Source organism: Leuciscus leuciscus, assembly GCF_965113295.1.
Source record: "Leuciscus leuciscus genome assembly, chromosome: 21".
Lineage (NCBI taxonomy): Eukaryota > Metazoa > Chordata > Actinopteri > Cypriniformes > Leuciscidae > Leuciscus > Leuciscus leuciscus.
This window is the reverse complement of record NC_138745.1, coordinates 1,292,665-1,307,312: the sequence shown is the minus strand read 5'-3', so window position 1 is coordinate 1,307,312 and position 14,648 is coordinate 1,292,665. Positions and strand designations below refer to the sequence as shown.

At 42.2% G+C, this 14,648-nt stretch overlaps 1 protein-coding gene across 3 annotated transcripts in view; it reads right to left on the bottom strand.

Annotated features, from left to right (window-relative positions):
• Window positions 1-1,459: 1,459 nt before the first annotated feature.
• LOC309485294 (uncharacterized protein) overlaps window positions 1,460-14,648 on the bottom strand; it is a 15,292-nt gene continuing 2,103 nt past the window's right edge. Inside the window, exons 1-6 of one of the 3 annotated variants that reach the window (XM_082152075.1) lie at window positions 14,522-14,648; window positions 10,805-14,442; window positions 8,864-8,957; window positions 6,411-6,460; window positions 5,987-6,045; window positions 1,460-2,822 (exon numbers count right to left, since the gene is read on the bottom strand). The exon at window positions 14,522-14,648 is cut by the window's right edge and continues 1,888 nt beyond it. In XM_082152075.1, coding sequence (XP_082008201.1) covers window positions 6,001-6,045; window positions 6,411-6,460; window positions 8,864-8,957; window positions 10,805-14,437 — 3,822 coding nt within the window. In that variant the 5' untranslated portion in view covers window positions 14,438-14,442; window positions 14,522-14,648 and the 3' untranslated portion in view covers window positions 1,460-2,822; window positions 5,987-6,000. The remainder of the gene's footprint in view (window positions 2,823-5,986; window positions 6,046-6,410; window positions 6,461-8,863; window positions 8,958-10,804; window positions 14,443-14,521) is intronic. The other 2 variants (XM_082152074.1, XM_082152076.1) reach the window with 2 other exon arrangements.

The following is a 14,648-nucleotide window of genomic DNA, read 5'->3' as shown; positions in this document are numbered from 1 at the left end:
TTCAAAACAGTGTTTCTTCTGGCTCTCGCTTCAGTGAAGCGCATAGGGGATTTGCAAGCGCTCTCAGTGAGCGCGACGTGTATGGAGTTTGGGCCGAATGACTCGAGAGTCATACTCAAACCAAAGCACGGATATGTTCCTAAATCCCTCAATACACCGTTTAGGGCACAGGTGATCTCCCTGTCGGCCCTGCCGGTATCTGAAGAGGAAGGGGACGCAGGCTTCCTTTGCCCGGTCAGGGCGTTAAGGGCCTATGTGTCTCGCTCATCTGTTTTCAGACAGACAGAGCAGCTCTTTGTTTTGTTCAGCGGACGTTCTAAGGGACTAGCTGCGTCAAAACAGAGTCTATCCAGATGGATAGTTGATGCTATAGCGCTAGCTTACACATCCAGGGGCCTGCAATGCCCGATAGGTGTCAAAGCGCACTCCACAAGAGGCATGGCCTCGTCGTGGGCTTGGTCCAGTGGGATTGCCTTGCAAGATATCTGTATGGCGGCAGGCTGGGCCTCCCCGTCTACATTTATAAGGTTTTATAACCTCGAGGTTCCCGCTTTGCAAGCTAGGTTGCTCTCGGTTTAATTTTTCAGTATTCCCCGCCCGATGCTATCGGCTCGGGATGCTGAAACTGCTAGAGCGTTGATCACGGATCGTCTGTATACTCCTGTGGGCAGTGCGTAAGTCCCCCATATTTACCAGTCCAGGCCGAGTTCGCCCTGGCTGTGTGGAACACTTGATATAACATGCTCTTATCAGAGCTCCATATTACAGGAATGATGCTATTCTAGCCCCTCTTCCCGGATTCTCTGTGAGTCCCTTGTGATTAGGCACTGTATGAGCCCCGGGCACCTGCCCTTGGGACTTTAGTGTTATGTCTCAAGCACGCACAGCGTTTTACATTGTGTTCCCCTAGCGTAAGATATCTTACGCAAGTACGAGAGACCTCTCGTAAGAGAACGTACTCGGTTACTAACGTAACCTCGGTTCTCTCTAGAAGAGGGAACGAGTACTTGCGTATCTTGCCGTGCATGCGTCATGTTCTGATTCGCTTCAGCGATGAAAAAACTGACCAAACCAGCCTCTCTGGGCCGTATTTATAGCCCTGGCCCCACCTGATTTCGGCGGGACATGACGTAATGGGCGCGAAGCGCCCTCATTGGTTCTGATGTCATGAGGAGCCTCTATCGATAGGCTGGTGCAGTTGCCGCAGAGCAGCCAATGGGCGCGCGAGCTGTCTCGCCCATGTCTGCATGCTGCTGCAATGCGTTTTACATTATTGCAAAATTAAGGATAATTTTTGGCTTCAATATCTCGAGGAAAAGAGGTTTTCCCCTAGCGTAAGATATCTTACGCAAGTACTCGTTCCCTCTTCTAGAGAGAACCGAGGTTACGTTAGTAACCGAGTACGTTATACCTACGATTACCAGTATATGGGCGAATGCAAATGAGTGTGAGACCAGCAGAACGTTAGGCAAAATAAAAGAAGCCAGTTTATTACGCTGACCAGCTCGGGTCAGTCAGTTCAAGATAAATACACTTTGGGGAAAGAATGTGGACAACAACACAACAGAACCCTGCTCAACCCTGAGATTAAGATTTAAAACATTTGAGAAACACAAAAAAAAGGGTTTTTGGTGCATTTGTTGTGATGCTAAAACATGACAATTCATTCAAGTTAGAAAAAACCAAAAGTTTGGCACAAACAGACTTCAGTTCTTCAGGCAGAGACTCCAGATTCATCCTAAACTCTGGACAGAAATACTGAAACACATATAATCTCTACACTTTAATGCACTGCGTCTCAACATCCCCGTGTCTCTCATTACAAATAAAAGAAGTGCTTTCTGGGTGAAAATCATAAATACACTGATTTGTCTTAGCAAGGCAGCAACAAATTAAGAACCACTTTTAATACAAAAAAAGAAGTTCAGCACTTCACAAACGTTGAATGGAAATACTTTGCTTATTGTTCAATGTCCAAATGAATGCTTTCTGAAGTCAAAGATGAGCAAAAACAAGTGCATTAACTTTCCTACAGATCATCAAGATAATGCGTCATTATACTCGTTATCTGTTCCTAAGATATGGATTATGTCCAGGAGAACCAACAAGAATATCCACTGGCATTGAGTCAAAAAATGTATATTCAGATTTCTGTGGAACACTAATATTCAGCATTTCTTACAATAAAACATGTTTGTGAATCATACAGTTAATGCAGCTGAACATGTGGAGACACGAGTGGAATTGAAGGGTAAATGTGGCGTCAAACAGGAAGAACTGGTGGATCAAACACCAGAATTTTGGCCTTGAATTCAGAAATTAATAAAATCATCTTCGACAAAAAAACTTAATTTCCCATTTGTGTGTGTGTGTGTTTTCTTACACAAAAGTGCCTTTCAACATCGCCGTCCTAAACCCCTGCTTTCCTCACTCCAGCCTCCGGAAACGTTACTTTATAAAGAACGATTTTCCATGTGACTGAATATATAGTGCTGATTATGAGGAGGGATTTACACCCTGACAAGCAGGACATTTAAAATTCAGTTCATAAATTAAGACAAGAATAAACTAAAAAAATTGATAAAAAAAAAAAAAAAAGAATTATTATATAACAATAATTTTGCCCCCAGATATAAATATGAAAACCCATATAGTGAAAAAGCATGTTGAGAATGGCACATGAAAGGTGATGCGCTGTGGAGGTTCAGTCTCTGGATGTTCACTCTTGAGTCTCGGGTCAGTGAGTGATGTGGAGGAGTGCAACAGAGGATCATCAAGGCCTTCGCTTCTGAAGGTCCACACGCTGGAGGTCAGAGGTCACTCTAGGGGAGGATGAAGAGGACATTAACACATGCACATGTTTGGATCTGAGCAGAATGAGAGAAGCGTGAGCCACGTTTAGTTTTATTGAATTTATACTGCATATTTTTACGCCGGTAGTTTCAGTTTAGATTTAATAGGCTTGATGCTTATAATAAATCCCACTATAATTCATGTTTGTTTTATACTTCTATTTTTCATACTTGTTCTGAATAGCGGTAACACTTTACAGTAAGTCTTCATTGGTTAATATAAGTACTTGCATTAGTTAACTCTTTCCCCGCCAGTGTTTTCGATCAGTTTCACAGGAATATATGAATATCTGAACATGCAATATATCAAAAGAAAGAACAAACCCGTTTAATATAAACTTCATGCATTATTTTTTTTTAATCAACACTTGAATGCGAGTTTCATAAAAAAAAAACTAAAAAAACATTTTGAGCATTGACAATCCATTCTGTCAAATTCTGCAGATTTGATTAATATGCTGTTTAATGTGGATGATGGCATTATTTTACATATGCATATAATTACATCTGATATCGCTCGTTTCTGCTGATTCTCCTGTGTTTTGATCAGGAGATTCTGTACTCTTTCAGTAGATGTGTAATAGCGCCCCCTACAGTATAACAGTGGAAACACGGAAAGCTGGAAAATTCTGTCAATGGCGAGGAAAGAGTTAAAGGAACTCACTGACTTTTTGGGACTTTAGCTTATTCACCGTATCCCCCAGAGTTAGATAAGTCCACACTAGGGCTGTCACGATGTTGGATTTTTCACACCACGGTTATTGTGGCCAAAAGATTTCACGATATCGATATATCGCGATATCTATAGAATCTTTTATTTTTACTTTGATTATAGTTTTTCTTTTTTACACAACAAACATAAGGATACTGATAAACACAAGGCACATGCATTACTTCTTGTATACTCAATCTATGGCAAATTTTTGTGAAGGAAGACAAGCATGTGAAGTTTTTCTGGTTTCAAACTGAAGCGAAACACTGTCTGAATGTTTCCTGAAGAACTGAAAAGCTCTTAAACCTTTTGCGCTGGCGCAAAGTCATGCATATAGCAGATTTGAACAAAAAATAAATCAAGTGCAAATACAAATGCAAAAATAAGATGAGTAAAGAAATGGGATATATGATCACAGAAACAGTTAACAGGTTAATGTCACGTTTCCCATTCCATGACTAGTAAAATAATCGCAATTTACTCTCTGTAAAATGGCATAATCCGCAGAGTGATGGACATGGAGATGGGTAAAAAGGTTGGTATTCTGCATATTGAGTTTATGGGGATCGCACACGCGGCACACCGGACGAGAAGCGCCGCGACGCGTCTAGGACAACTCGAAGTATCGCATACCGGACGCGCACTTTCTCAGTTTATGGCCAGCAATATTGTTATGTTTAAGGACATTATGAAATGTAGATAATGTCTGTCTGTAGCCTACTATGTTATGACTGTACTGTACAATTAAATACAATAGTTGCTGAGTCTGCGATCTGAACACTTTACCTCAGAGCATCCGTTAATTTAATGAATTGAGAATCTCACCTGAAAATGATCGCGGATGGTTTTTGAGCCGTCGCTGGGCGCCGCGGACAGATGCACACCGCCGGTGTGTGTAGCCTACACTCATAGAGAATAATGCGTTCGAATTTTAAAGACGTGCGCTTCTCGTCCGGTGTGCGACCCCCTTTAAGAAGAATGTTTTCTTTAGGAGATGTTGTGAGCTTAATTTTTTCGGGTGTGGAGAGTGTTTCACTCTCTCGCTCAGACGACATTCTTCTCAGATTAGCTGCGCGGGCGCGCGCTGCGTCGTCTTCGTTCTTATTTGATAGGTGTCAGCGGGTGCAATACAGTCACCTGAGAGGTCAGCCAGGTACTGGCGCTGGAGTATTTACGTGTCATGTTATCATAAGAGTCCTGTTCATTTTAAACATAATGGTTATCGCCAATACCGGTATATTGTCACACTCTAAATTAACACGATGTCGATATTTCATGCTTTGAATATCACGATTATCGTCAACACCGGTATATTGCGACACCCCTAGTCCACACACACCCTTCTCATCTCCGTGCGTGCCGTAACTCTGTCTGACGCACCCACCGCTAGCCTAGCTTAGCACAAAGACTGGAGGTAAATGGCTCCAGCTAGCATACTGCTCCCAATAAGTGACAAAATAACGCCAACATTTTCCTATTTATACAGTATGTTGTGATGTGTATAGTCACAGCGTGTACGAATAACAAGGTCACATGAGACAGACATCTTCTAACCGTACACATACTGGGAACTATATTCTCAGAAGACGAAGCACTGCTACTTCTGAGGAACTCTCTGCTCCTCACCATGGGCTTCTCAGGCGCTGCGAGCAAATCACTCCGCCCAAGTAACAGTGCTTCGTCTTCTGAGAATATAGTTCCCAGTATGTGTACGGTTAGAAGATGTCTGTGTGTCATGTGACCTTGTTATTTGCACACGCTGTGACTATACAAATCACAACATGTAAATAGGAAAATGTTGGCGTTATTTTGTCACTTATTGGGAGCAGTATGCTAGCTGGAGCCATTTACCTCCAGTCTTTGTGCTAAGCTAGGCTAGCGGTGGGTGCGTCAGACAGAGTTACAGCACGCACGGAGATGAGAAGGGTGTGTGTGGACTTATCTAACTCTGGGGGATACGGTGAATAAGATAAAGTCCCAAAAAGTCGGCGTGTTCCTTTAAGATGCTTTAGAAGTGTTTCGTTGTTAATCTCAACATTTACTAAAGTTAGTATCTTTTAATATTATTCAGTGGATCTGAGTTAATATGAACCAACAATGAACAGCTGTGTTTTTATTAACCAGATTTAACCAAGTAATAAATACTAATGATGTTTGAAAATGTTTTGTTTAATGACATTTTACATTATTTTTGAATGTAATAATAAAAAGTGACTTTTCCACTGATGTGTCTTTTTTTCTCTCAACAATGCAGTTTTGACAGAGGAACGATTCGTGTTAAAATATATATAAACATAAATACAGACTACATAAAAGAGAGGGAATCTAACTAAACAAAAACTCATGCATATACTTGTGATTTATGTGCATGTAGTGCGAAAGAGAGAGAAGTGTGTGTAAAGAGTGCAGACTGAGCTCAAACCTCTTCCTCCAGTGTCACCTGTTGATCTGACCATATGATGATCCTTTAATGGACTTGTTCTAATCAGAGGAAAACATTACAAAAAGCACAATATTGAGCATCTTCATTTTAAAATACTCAATTAAAAGTAAATGTACAAATCTAATACTTAAAGTCCCCCTATGGTGGAAATCCAGCTTTTAATGTTTATATCTCTGAGCTGAGTGAGTGAGTGAGTGGAGGCGGGGCTCATTTGCATATTCAGAGAACCACGCATACTAAATGAGGCAAGGGTGTCAAGTTACATTCAAGATATTTGAAAACGTTTAAATGTCGTTTTGGTGATCAAAGATGAGCTTTAAGGGATATAATGATTGGCTTCAGGGAGACTTTAAATATTAGACATAGTCATCTAGAAAAAGGTAGAAAACAATTATACATGTACCTTGTGCTTTCTGCATTTCATCGAGAAATTATCCTCATTTAATACACAACCTATAATAAAGATGAGGAGAAACACACATCAGTTAGTCCTGAGGAGAATGAAGTGTACAAACAAACAAACTAAGAAAGATAAAAACCCTTTAGGAAGTTACCAGCATATCATCATGAACATCTCTAACGCAAGATTATCTTTCCAAGGTTTACAAGCTTAAATCCAACTCATAACACTTCATTTAAAAAGATCAAATAAACACATAATACATATACATACATATACACACACATTATAAAACAAAAACCAGAGAGGATTGATGCTCTAAAATCTCAGTGTTGTTCTGAACTCAGTAACTGCTAAAACATCAACTATTCTCTCCACTTTTCATCAAGAAAAGACACAATTACATCATTTCTTTCATGCACAGGCAGATTCACACGCTTATTTCCCGTGTCTATTTCCATGCGTGTCTGAGCACAGGTTTAAACACGTCTGCTAAACACACACACACACACACACACACACACACGCGCACACACCGCCATCAAAAGGCCTGATTCCAAACAATGCAATGCGTTAAATCCTGTTCTCCACGACTTAAGACGAGACGACATCACAACTGTGACTATATGAACATGCATGCCAGGATTAGGCTTCGGCTTCGTCTGTGAACCCGAGCATTAGTCAACTAAAACTATCGGTCTAAATGTGAAAAAGTTAAGATGGACATTTTACACAGAACTAAGACTAAAGGCCCTGGGACCACAGCACAACTATCAGCTCATTCGGTGTCAACTCAACCAGAGGACCTGGATCATTTTTTTTTAATTTTGATTATAAAACATAAAAAACTTGAAGAAGAAAGCCAAAATATGACATGTTATGGATGTATATTGACATGAGTAATCCACTATTTTGTAGAGGAGGGTCAAAATGACCATTTTCACCTGAGATTTGAATCTGAGATTAAGACAGGCATGCAAACTTGACCATTGGCATATAATACAACAAATATTGCTAAAGTCAGCAGATTTTACTAAAAGATCTACCAATCTCCGTGTAAAAATTTCTTTCTGAAGCCATTTTTACCCCCCCTGTAATTTGACTTCAAATCTCTGATGAAAATTGTCATTTTGACTCTCCTCTACAAAATAGTGGATTACTCAGTCAATATACATTTATAGCATTTAATATTTGGGCTTTTTTCACTATTTGTGTTTCTTTCTTCAAAAAAAAAAAAATGTAGCCGGGGAAGTTTCCAAAAATTGACCCTAATAACGATAATGACACAGAACCAATATAGTTGGAATCACTTTCAGAACCATTTTTGAACAATGAATGATAAAAAACATTGACAGCCAATCAGAATCTATCCTGCTTTAAAGAGTGTGGGCATGTAAAGCGACAGACGGCTTTTATTAAACTGAATGATATTGTGCGCTGGAGTGGACGCTAATATAGTTATCGTTTTAGTTATCGTTCTTGGTGAGAAACGTGCCTTAAAGTCCCCCAGTGGTGGAAATCCAGCTTTTAATGTTGTTTATGTGTCTATGTGGTGTTTTTAACATGCTTTAAAAACACGCTTTGAAATCGCTGGTGTTTCTGACGTCACAAACTACCTTGAAACTGTAGGGAACTTTTTTCTTTTTCAAAGCAGACCAGGAGACGTTGGGATCGCGTTCAAACAGAAGTTATTCTTTATTGAGAACTTCGCTGTACGTGGCTGCAGTCATCCAACAATCTAACTAACGTAACTTTACATGGTTTCTTATAGGCATTTCAGTGGGCTGTCCTTAAAGGTGCTGACCTTACACACAGCCTTAGGGAAGACCACTAAATCTAATCATCTAAAGACAATAGAGGCAATTACCCCCAACTGAGATAATGGTACCCCCCAAATTGTATAAACATGGTCACGAGAACTAAGACTAGGTAAACATTCACATAGTTCAACTCTCAGTAGGAAGATCAAAGACTAACAAAACCCCTTCAAGGGAAACTGTTAAATCTAATCAGTAAATGGATGCCCTCAGGTTCACCTTGAATGCCCAATACAGTATAGTTCATCTTAGTTTTTTATGTGATGTTATGTAAGGAAGTAGGATCAGCAGATCTAAAACATATTCTTAAATTTGTAATCCTACAGTAACCAATCAGATCAACGTGTGATCGTCAACCAGTGGATCTCTGAGCTGAGTGAGTGGAGGCGGGGCTCATTTGCATATTCATAGAACTGCGTATACTAAGTGAGGCAAGGGTGTCGAGTTACATTCAAGATATTTTGAGGCATGAAGAATTTATTTTCAAGGGAAAAAACATTTAAATATGTAATTTTGGTGATCAAAGATGAGTTAAGGACTACAGGAACTTTAACTTTAAGACTAATTAAAAATTTGCAGGCAAAATTAACCCTACAACATGCGTGTATTGTGCAACATCGTCCTTGTCATGTCTCTCACCTGACTGAACCGCACACATGTAGTGATATTTGTTCAGGCAGCCTTTGAAAACGCATCCCAACGTTGCTCCCTGTTTTTGGCACGTCGAACAAACCTGGAGAAACAAACAATTGAGTGTCATTATTGCAGAGCGTTTGATGTTAAAGGGATAGTTCACCCAAAAATGAAAATTAGCCCATGATTTGCTCACCCTGAAGCCATCCTAGGTGTATATGACATTCTTCTTCAGACGAATACAATCGGAGTTATATTAAAAAATGTCCTGGCTCTTCCAGGCTTTAAAATGGGAGTCAATGGGTATATTTTTTTGGAAGTCAATCAAAGCGCATCTGTCCATCATCAAAGCGCATCTGTCCATCATAAAAGTGCATCTGTCCATCATCAAAGTGCATCTGTCCATCATCAAAGTGCATCTGTCCATCATCAAAGCGCATCTGTCCATCATCAAAGCGCATCTGTCCATCATAAAAGCGCATCTGTCCATCATAAAAGCGCATCTGTCCATCATAAAAGTGCATCTGTCCATCATAAAGTGCTCCACAGGCTCTGCGGGGGTTAATAAAGGCCTTCTGAAGTGAAGCGATGCATTCGTGTAAGAAAAATATCCATATTTGTCGGTGTCGATAGTCTTGTGGGCAAGTGTGCCGACATGTAGCGCCGTTGTGCTTCAGGCGACCCGAGTTTGAGTCCCGGCTCATGGACCTTTCCCGATCCCATGCCCACTCTCTCTCTCCCACCTCACTTCCTGTCTAGCTACTGCCCTATCCTAATAAAAGAAAAACACCAAAAAAGAAATCTTTAAAAGAAAAATATCCATATTTAATACTTTATCGACTACAATAACTAGCTTCCAACAGACAGCTGTTCGCATCGATTTACAGCAAAAGAGTAACCCTTGAACTTGACGGAACAACGTAATGCTGAACGCGGTTGCCCAGCCCTGTTTGTCTGAACCGCGAGAGGTGTCAAAGCTTATGCTACTCCTATATCATACATCTCTCATGTTACTCTTGTGGCGCAAGTCGACTTGCATAGGCCGACGATTAAGTTTTAAATATTGATATTTTTATTACACGAATGCATCGCTTCACTTCAGAAGGCCTTTATTAACCCCCACAAAAGCCGTGTGGAGGACCTTAATCATGAGGGGGACCTTAATCATGTGGGGATCAGTGAATTATCCATTAATCGCCTTCAAATAGTCCAGAATGCCGCTGCAAGAGTTCTGACAGGAACTCGAAAGCGAGATCATATAACTCCTGTCCTGAAGTCACTTCACTGGCTGCCAGTGCGCCATAGAATCACAGTTTTATTACTAGTTTTTAAGTCATTACATGGGATGGCTCCATCATACCTCACGGACCTATTGACTGTTCATCAACCATCAAGAGCTCTTAGGTCTGCGAACCTAGGCCTTCTGGTGGTTCCGAGAACAAAACTTAAGACTAGAGGAGATGGGGCTTTTTCTAGTGCCGCTCCTAGACTCTGGAACAGCCTCCCACCTGAAATCAGAGCTGCACCAACCCTGTGCATCTTTAAAGTGAGGTTAAAGACATTTTTATTTGATCTGTCGTATGCAAATTGAATGTTGAAGCAACTGTCCTGTTGTTGTCTTTGTATTGTATTGCGTCATGTTTTTTCTCCTCTGTACAGCACTTTGGTTGACGGAAGTCGTGTTTATTTGTGCTTTATAAATAAACTGATTGATTGATTGATTGATGAGTAGATGCGCTTTGATGGACTTCCAAAAAAATATACCCATTCACTTCCATTATAACGCTTGGAAGAGCCAGGACATTTTTTTAATTATAACTCTGATTGCATTCGTCTGAAGATGTCATCATATACACCTAGGATGGCTTCAGGGTGAGTAAATCATGGGCTAATTTTCATTTTTGGGTGAACTATCCCTTTAAAGAATCTGTGTCTCCGAAATCTTACCGACACTTTCGCCAACCTGACGGCTTTCTCCAGCCCGTAGAGTTTCCCCCGAACCAGAAAGACGCCGGTGGCCCATACGGCACAGTCCTGGTGGAGCCAGTGTTCGTTAGCGTCAAGAGGAACCACAGGAGGGCTAAACCAATCCGTGGCGGCGTCCATCTTAGGTTTCTTTGCTGTTGGACTAGTACACGGCTCGTTCCATCTCGACTCGCGGAAAGAGTTCGTCCAATTGCTTCTGGAAGACGGATCGGAGTCACTATTATTATCCTCCTCCTCTAATGGATTGGGAATGACTTTGGAGGCCGATTTGTAGCCTTCAGGGAAGTACGGCCCATGCAAGTCTCCAAGGTCGTTCGCGTTCGACGATCCCCTGCAGAGACAACAAACTAGCACGTCGTTCCGCGAGCCATCCGCGCAAACTCGACCGTACTGCAGTCCCGGATTTGCAGGCATCATTCCCGAAACAATCCCAGCAGACGACGAACGCTTCCCGCGCTTGTTCTCCGGATAGTTCACAACCGTACAGGTGGGAAAGTCCTTGAGATGCACGCGGACATACGGCGAAAAGCTCTCGTCCCGAACCTCCTTCTTCTCTTCCTTGCAGTTCAGACATTTGAGTTTAATCTCGGGTTCCTGCGGTTGGAAAAAGGGCGTGTGGTCAACTTTACTTTTGTGTTTCTTTCGTTTCCGTTTGCTAGCGTGAGATTTCTTCGCCGAAGTTGGACGTTTATTAGCGGTCGTTTCTTTTCGCGGGATTTCGGGGCGACTGATTGGTACGGAATGACAGTTTCTTGTCTTCGTCTTTGCTGATTGGTAAAATGCATCTAAAGTCTTTGCATAGGATGAGGTAGATCTTTCTTGGCATCTCCGTGAGCGTCTGATTTCTGTTCGCTCTTTCTGTAAATGCAATGCCGTCTTTTCCTCGGCATCATCATGCATCCTTTCCGGCAAAGTGGAGGACTTGTTTTCCTTGGACTTCCTCGCCTGAGGTTTTATTGCACGTACGCGACTCGATTTGTACCTGGTGGGTTGGATGTTTTGAACAATGGCTCCCATCCTTGTGCCTCTCCGGGCTCTCGGAGGAAGTGTTTTCCTCTCGAACGTCTTCTTGGTGGCGAGCGAAGACAAACCATTGCTTGTTTTGAACGCATACATGTTTGTTTGATCTGCAGATTCACCGTTGATGGACTCGGCTGGTTTGTCGCAGGACAATTCTGTTGTGAGATCAGACTCCTTTTCTTGCTTTTGCTTCCCATCAAGTGCTTCTCCGCTCGTCAACACATTCTCCATTTTCTCTGCTGGAGTTGATTCGGGATCAGTCAAGAAATTCTCCATTTGCTCTGCTGGAGTTGATTCGGGATCAGTCAAGAAATTCTCCATTTGCTCTGCTAAAGTTGGTTCGGGATCAGTCAACACATTCCCAATTTGCTCTGCTGGAGTTGATTCGGGATCATCAGTCAACAAATTCTCCATTTGCTCTGCTGAAGTTGGTTCGGGATCAGTTAACAAATTCTCCATTTGCTCTGCTGGAGTTGATTCGGGATCATCAGTCAACACATTCCCAATTTGCTCTACTGGAGTTGATTCGGGATCATCAGTCAACACATTCCCAATTTGCTCTGCTGGAGTTGATTCGGGATCAGTCAACACATTCCCAATTTGCTCTACTGGAGTTGATTCGGGATCATCAGTCAACACATTCCCAATTTGCTCTGCTGGAGTTGATTCGGGATCATCAGTCAACACATTCCCAATTTGCTCTGCTGGAGTTGATTCGGGATCATCAGTCAACAAATTCCCAATTTGCTCTGCTGGAGTTGATTCAGGATCAGTCAACACATTCCCAATTTGTTCTGCTGAAGTTGGTTTGGGATCAGTCAACAAATTCTCCATTTGCTCTACTGGAGTTGATTCTGGATCAGTCAACACATTCCCAATTTGTTCTGCTGAAGTTGGTTTGGGATCAGTCAAAAAATTCTCCATTTGCTCTACTGGAGTTGATTCTGGATCAGTCAACACATTCCCAATTTGCTCTGCTAAAGTTAATTTGGGATCAGTCAACACATTCTCAATTTGCTCTCCTGAAGTTGATTCGGGACCAGTCAATAAATTCCCAATTTGCTCTGCTGAAGTTGATTCAGGATCAGTCAACACATTCTCCATTTGCTCTCCTGAAGTTGATTCGGGATCAGTCAATAAATTCCCAATTTGCTCTGCTGAAGTTGATTCGGGATCAGTCAACACATTCTCCATTTGCTCTCCTGAAGTTGATTCGGGATCAGTCAACACATTCTCCATTTGCCTTGTTGAAGTTGATTTGGGATCAGTCAAGAAATTCTCCATTTGCTCTCCAGAGGGTGATTTGGGATCAGTCAATAAATTCCCAATTTGCTCTGCTGAAGTTGATTCGGGATCAGTCAACACATTCTCCATTTGCTCTCCTGAAGTTGATTCGGGATCAGTCAACACATTCTCCATTTGCTCTCCTGAAGGTGATTCGGGATCAGTCAACACATTCTCCATTTGCTCTCCTGAAGTTGATTCGGGATCAGTCAACACATTCTCCATTTGCTCTCCTGAAGGTGATTCGGGATCAGTCAACACATTCTCCATTTGCCTTGTTGAAGTTGATTTGGGATCAGTCAAGAAATTCTCCATTTGCTCTCCAGAAGGTGATTTGGGATCAGTCAATAAATTCCCAATTTGCTCTGCTGAAGTTGATTCGGGATCAGTCAACACATTCTCCATTTGCTCTCCTGAAGGTGATTCGGGATCAGTCAACACATTCTCCATTTGCTCAACTGAAGCTGATTCGGGATCTAATGGACCAATGAAGTCTTGGTTTAACGACACGGCGAAGCTCGCGGCTCCCGGTTCATTTGGTAAAATGACCGGCTCTTTGGATCTGGAGATGAGAAAGACGAGCTCCGGGTTTGCATTCGGACACAATCTCTCTGGATCCGTGCCGTTGTCCTCCGGGAATCCTCCCTCGAAGGGTCCTACGTTCCACAGGGCACTAGCAGCTCCATTCTGAAGTTCGTCTACGCTGATGGGAAACCTACACTCGCCGGGATCGGCTTGTAAAGACTTGAGCGTTTCCAAAGCTAGGTTTTCCATATCCGGAGGTTGTTGAAGATAGCAGAACGCCGCTACATTCTCCACAACTTGAGCCGGTGACATGAAGCCGAACGGCTCGCAAGAGGCTAATCCGACTGGAACGGAAACTTGCTGGAGACAGTGTTGATCCACCTCCACCGGGAGCGCCGCGTCTCCCACGTCTTTCCCGGGATCATAGGCACGAAGGAACGCCGAAGGAACCCCGTAAACCGGGGAATGCTCTGAGAAGACATGTGACCGGCTCAGATACGATAGCATGACGGTCGTGTTGGAAAACTCATCGTCCGGTTGGATCTGCTCTGTGGGAAGCGAATCAGAGCCATTCTCGGGAAGAATCGTCCCATTGCTGGTCCCAGGATTGACGAACCAGCCCGGCGTCTGCACGACACGCAAGGCATCGATGGGATTCGTTTTTAACAGGCATTCCTCTCTGTTCCGCGTCAGATCGAAGATGTTGGGAAGCACAGACAGATCCTGAGGCTGTAAACCATCGGAGTTGCTGGGAGGCTCTTCCATATCAACTGGGAGAAGAAAAAGGACTGTCAGTTTTATTTAGGGATAGTTCACCCAAAAATGAAAATTCTGTCATTACTTACTCACCCTCATGTCGTTCCAAATAGGGAAAAAACACTCCGAAAAATTGGCCGATAATTCTTTATATATGAAAACCGATAATCGATATATTGGTCAATAAATCTAAATCCAATTTTTTATATAATTTTTGAGA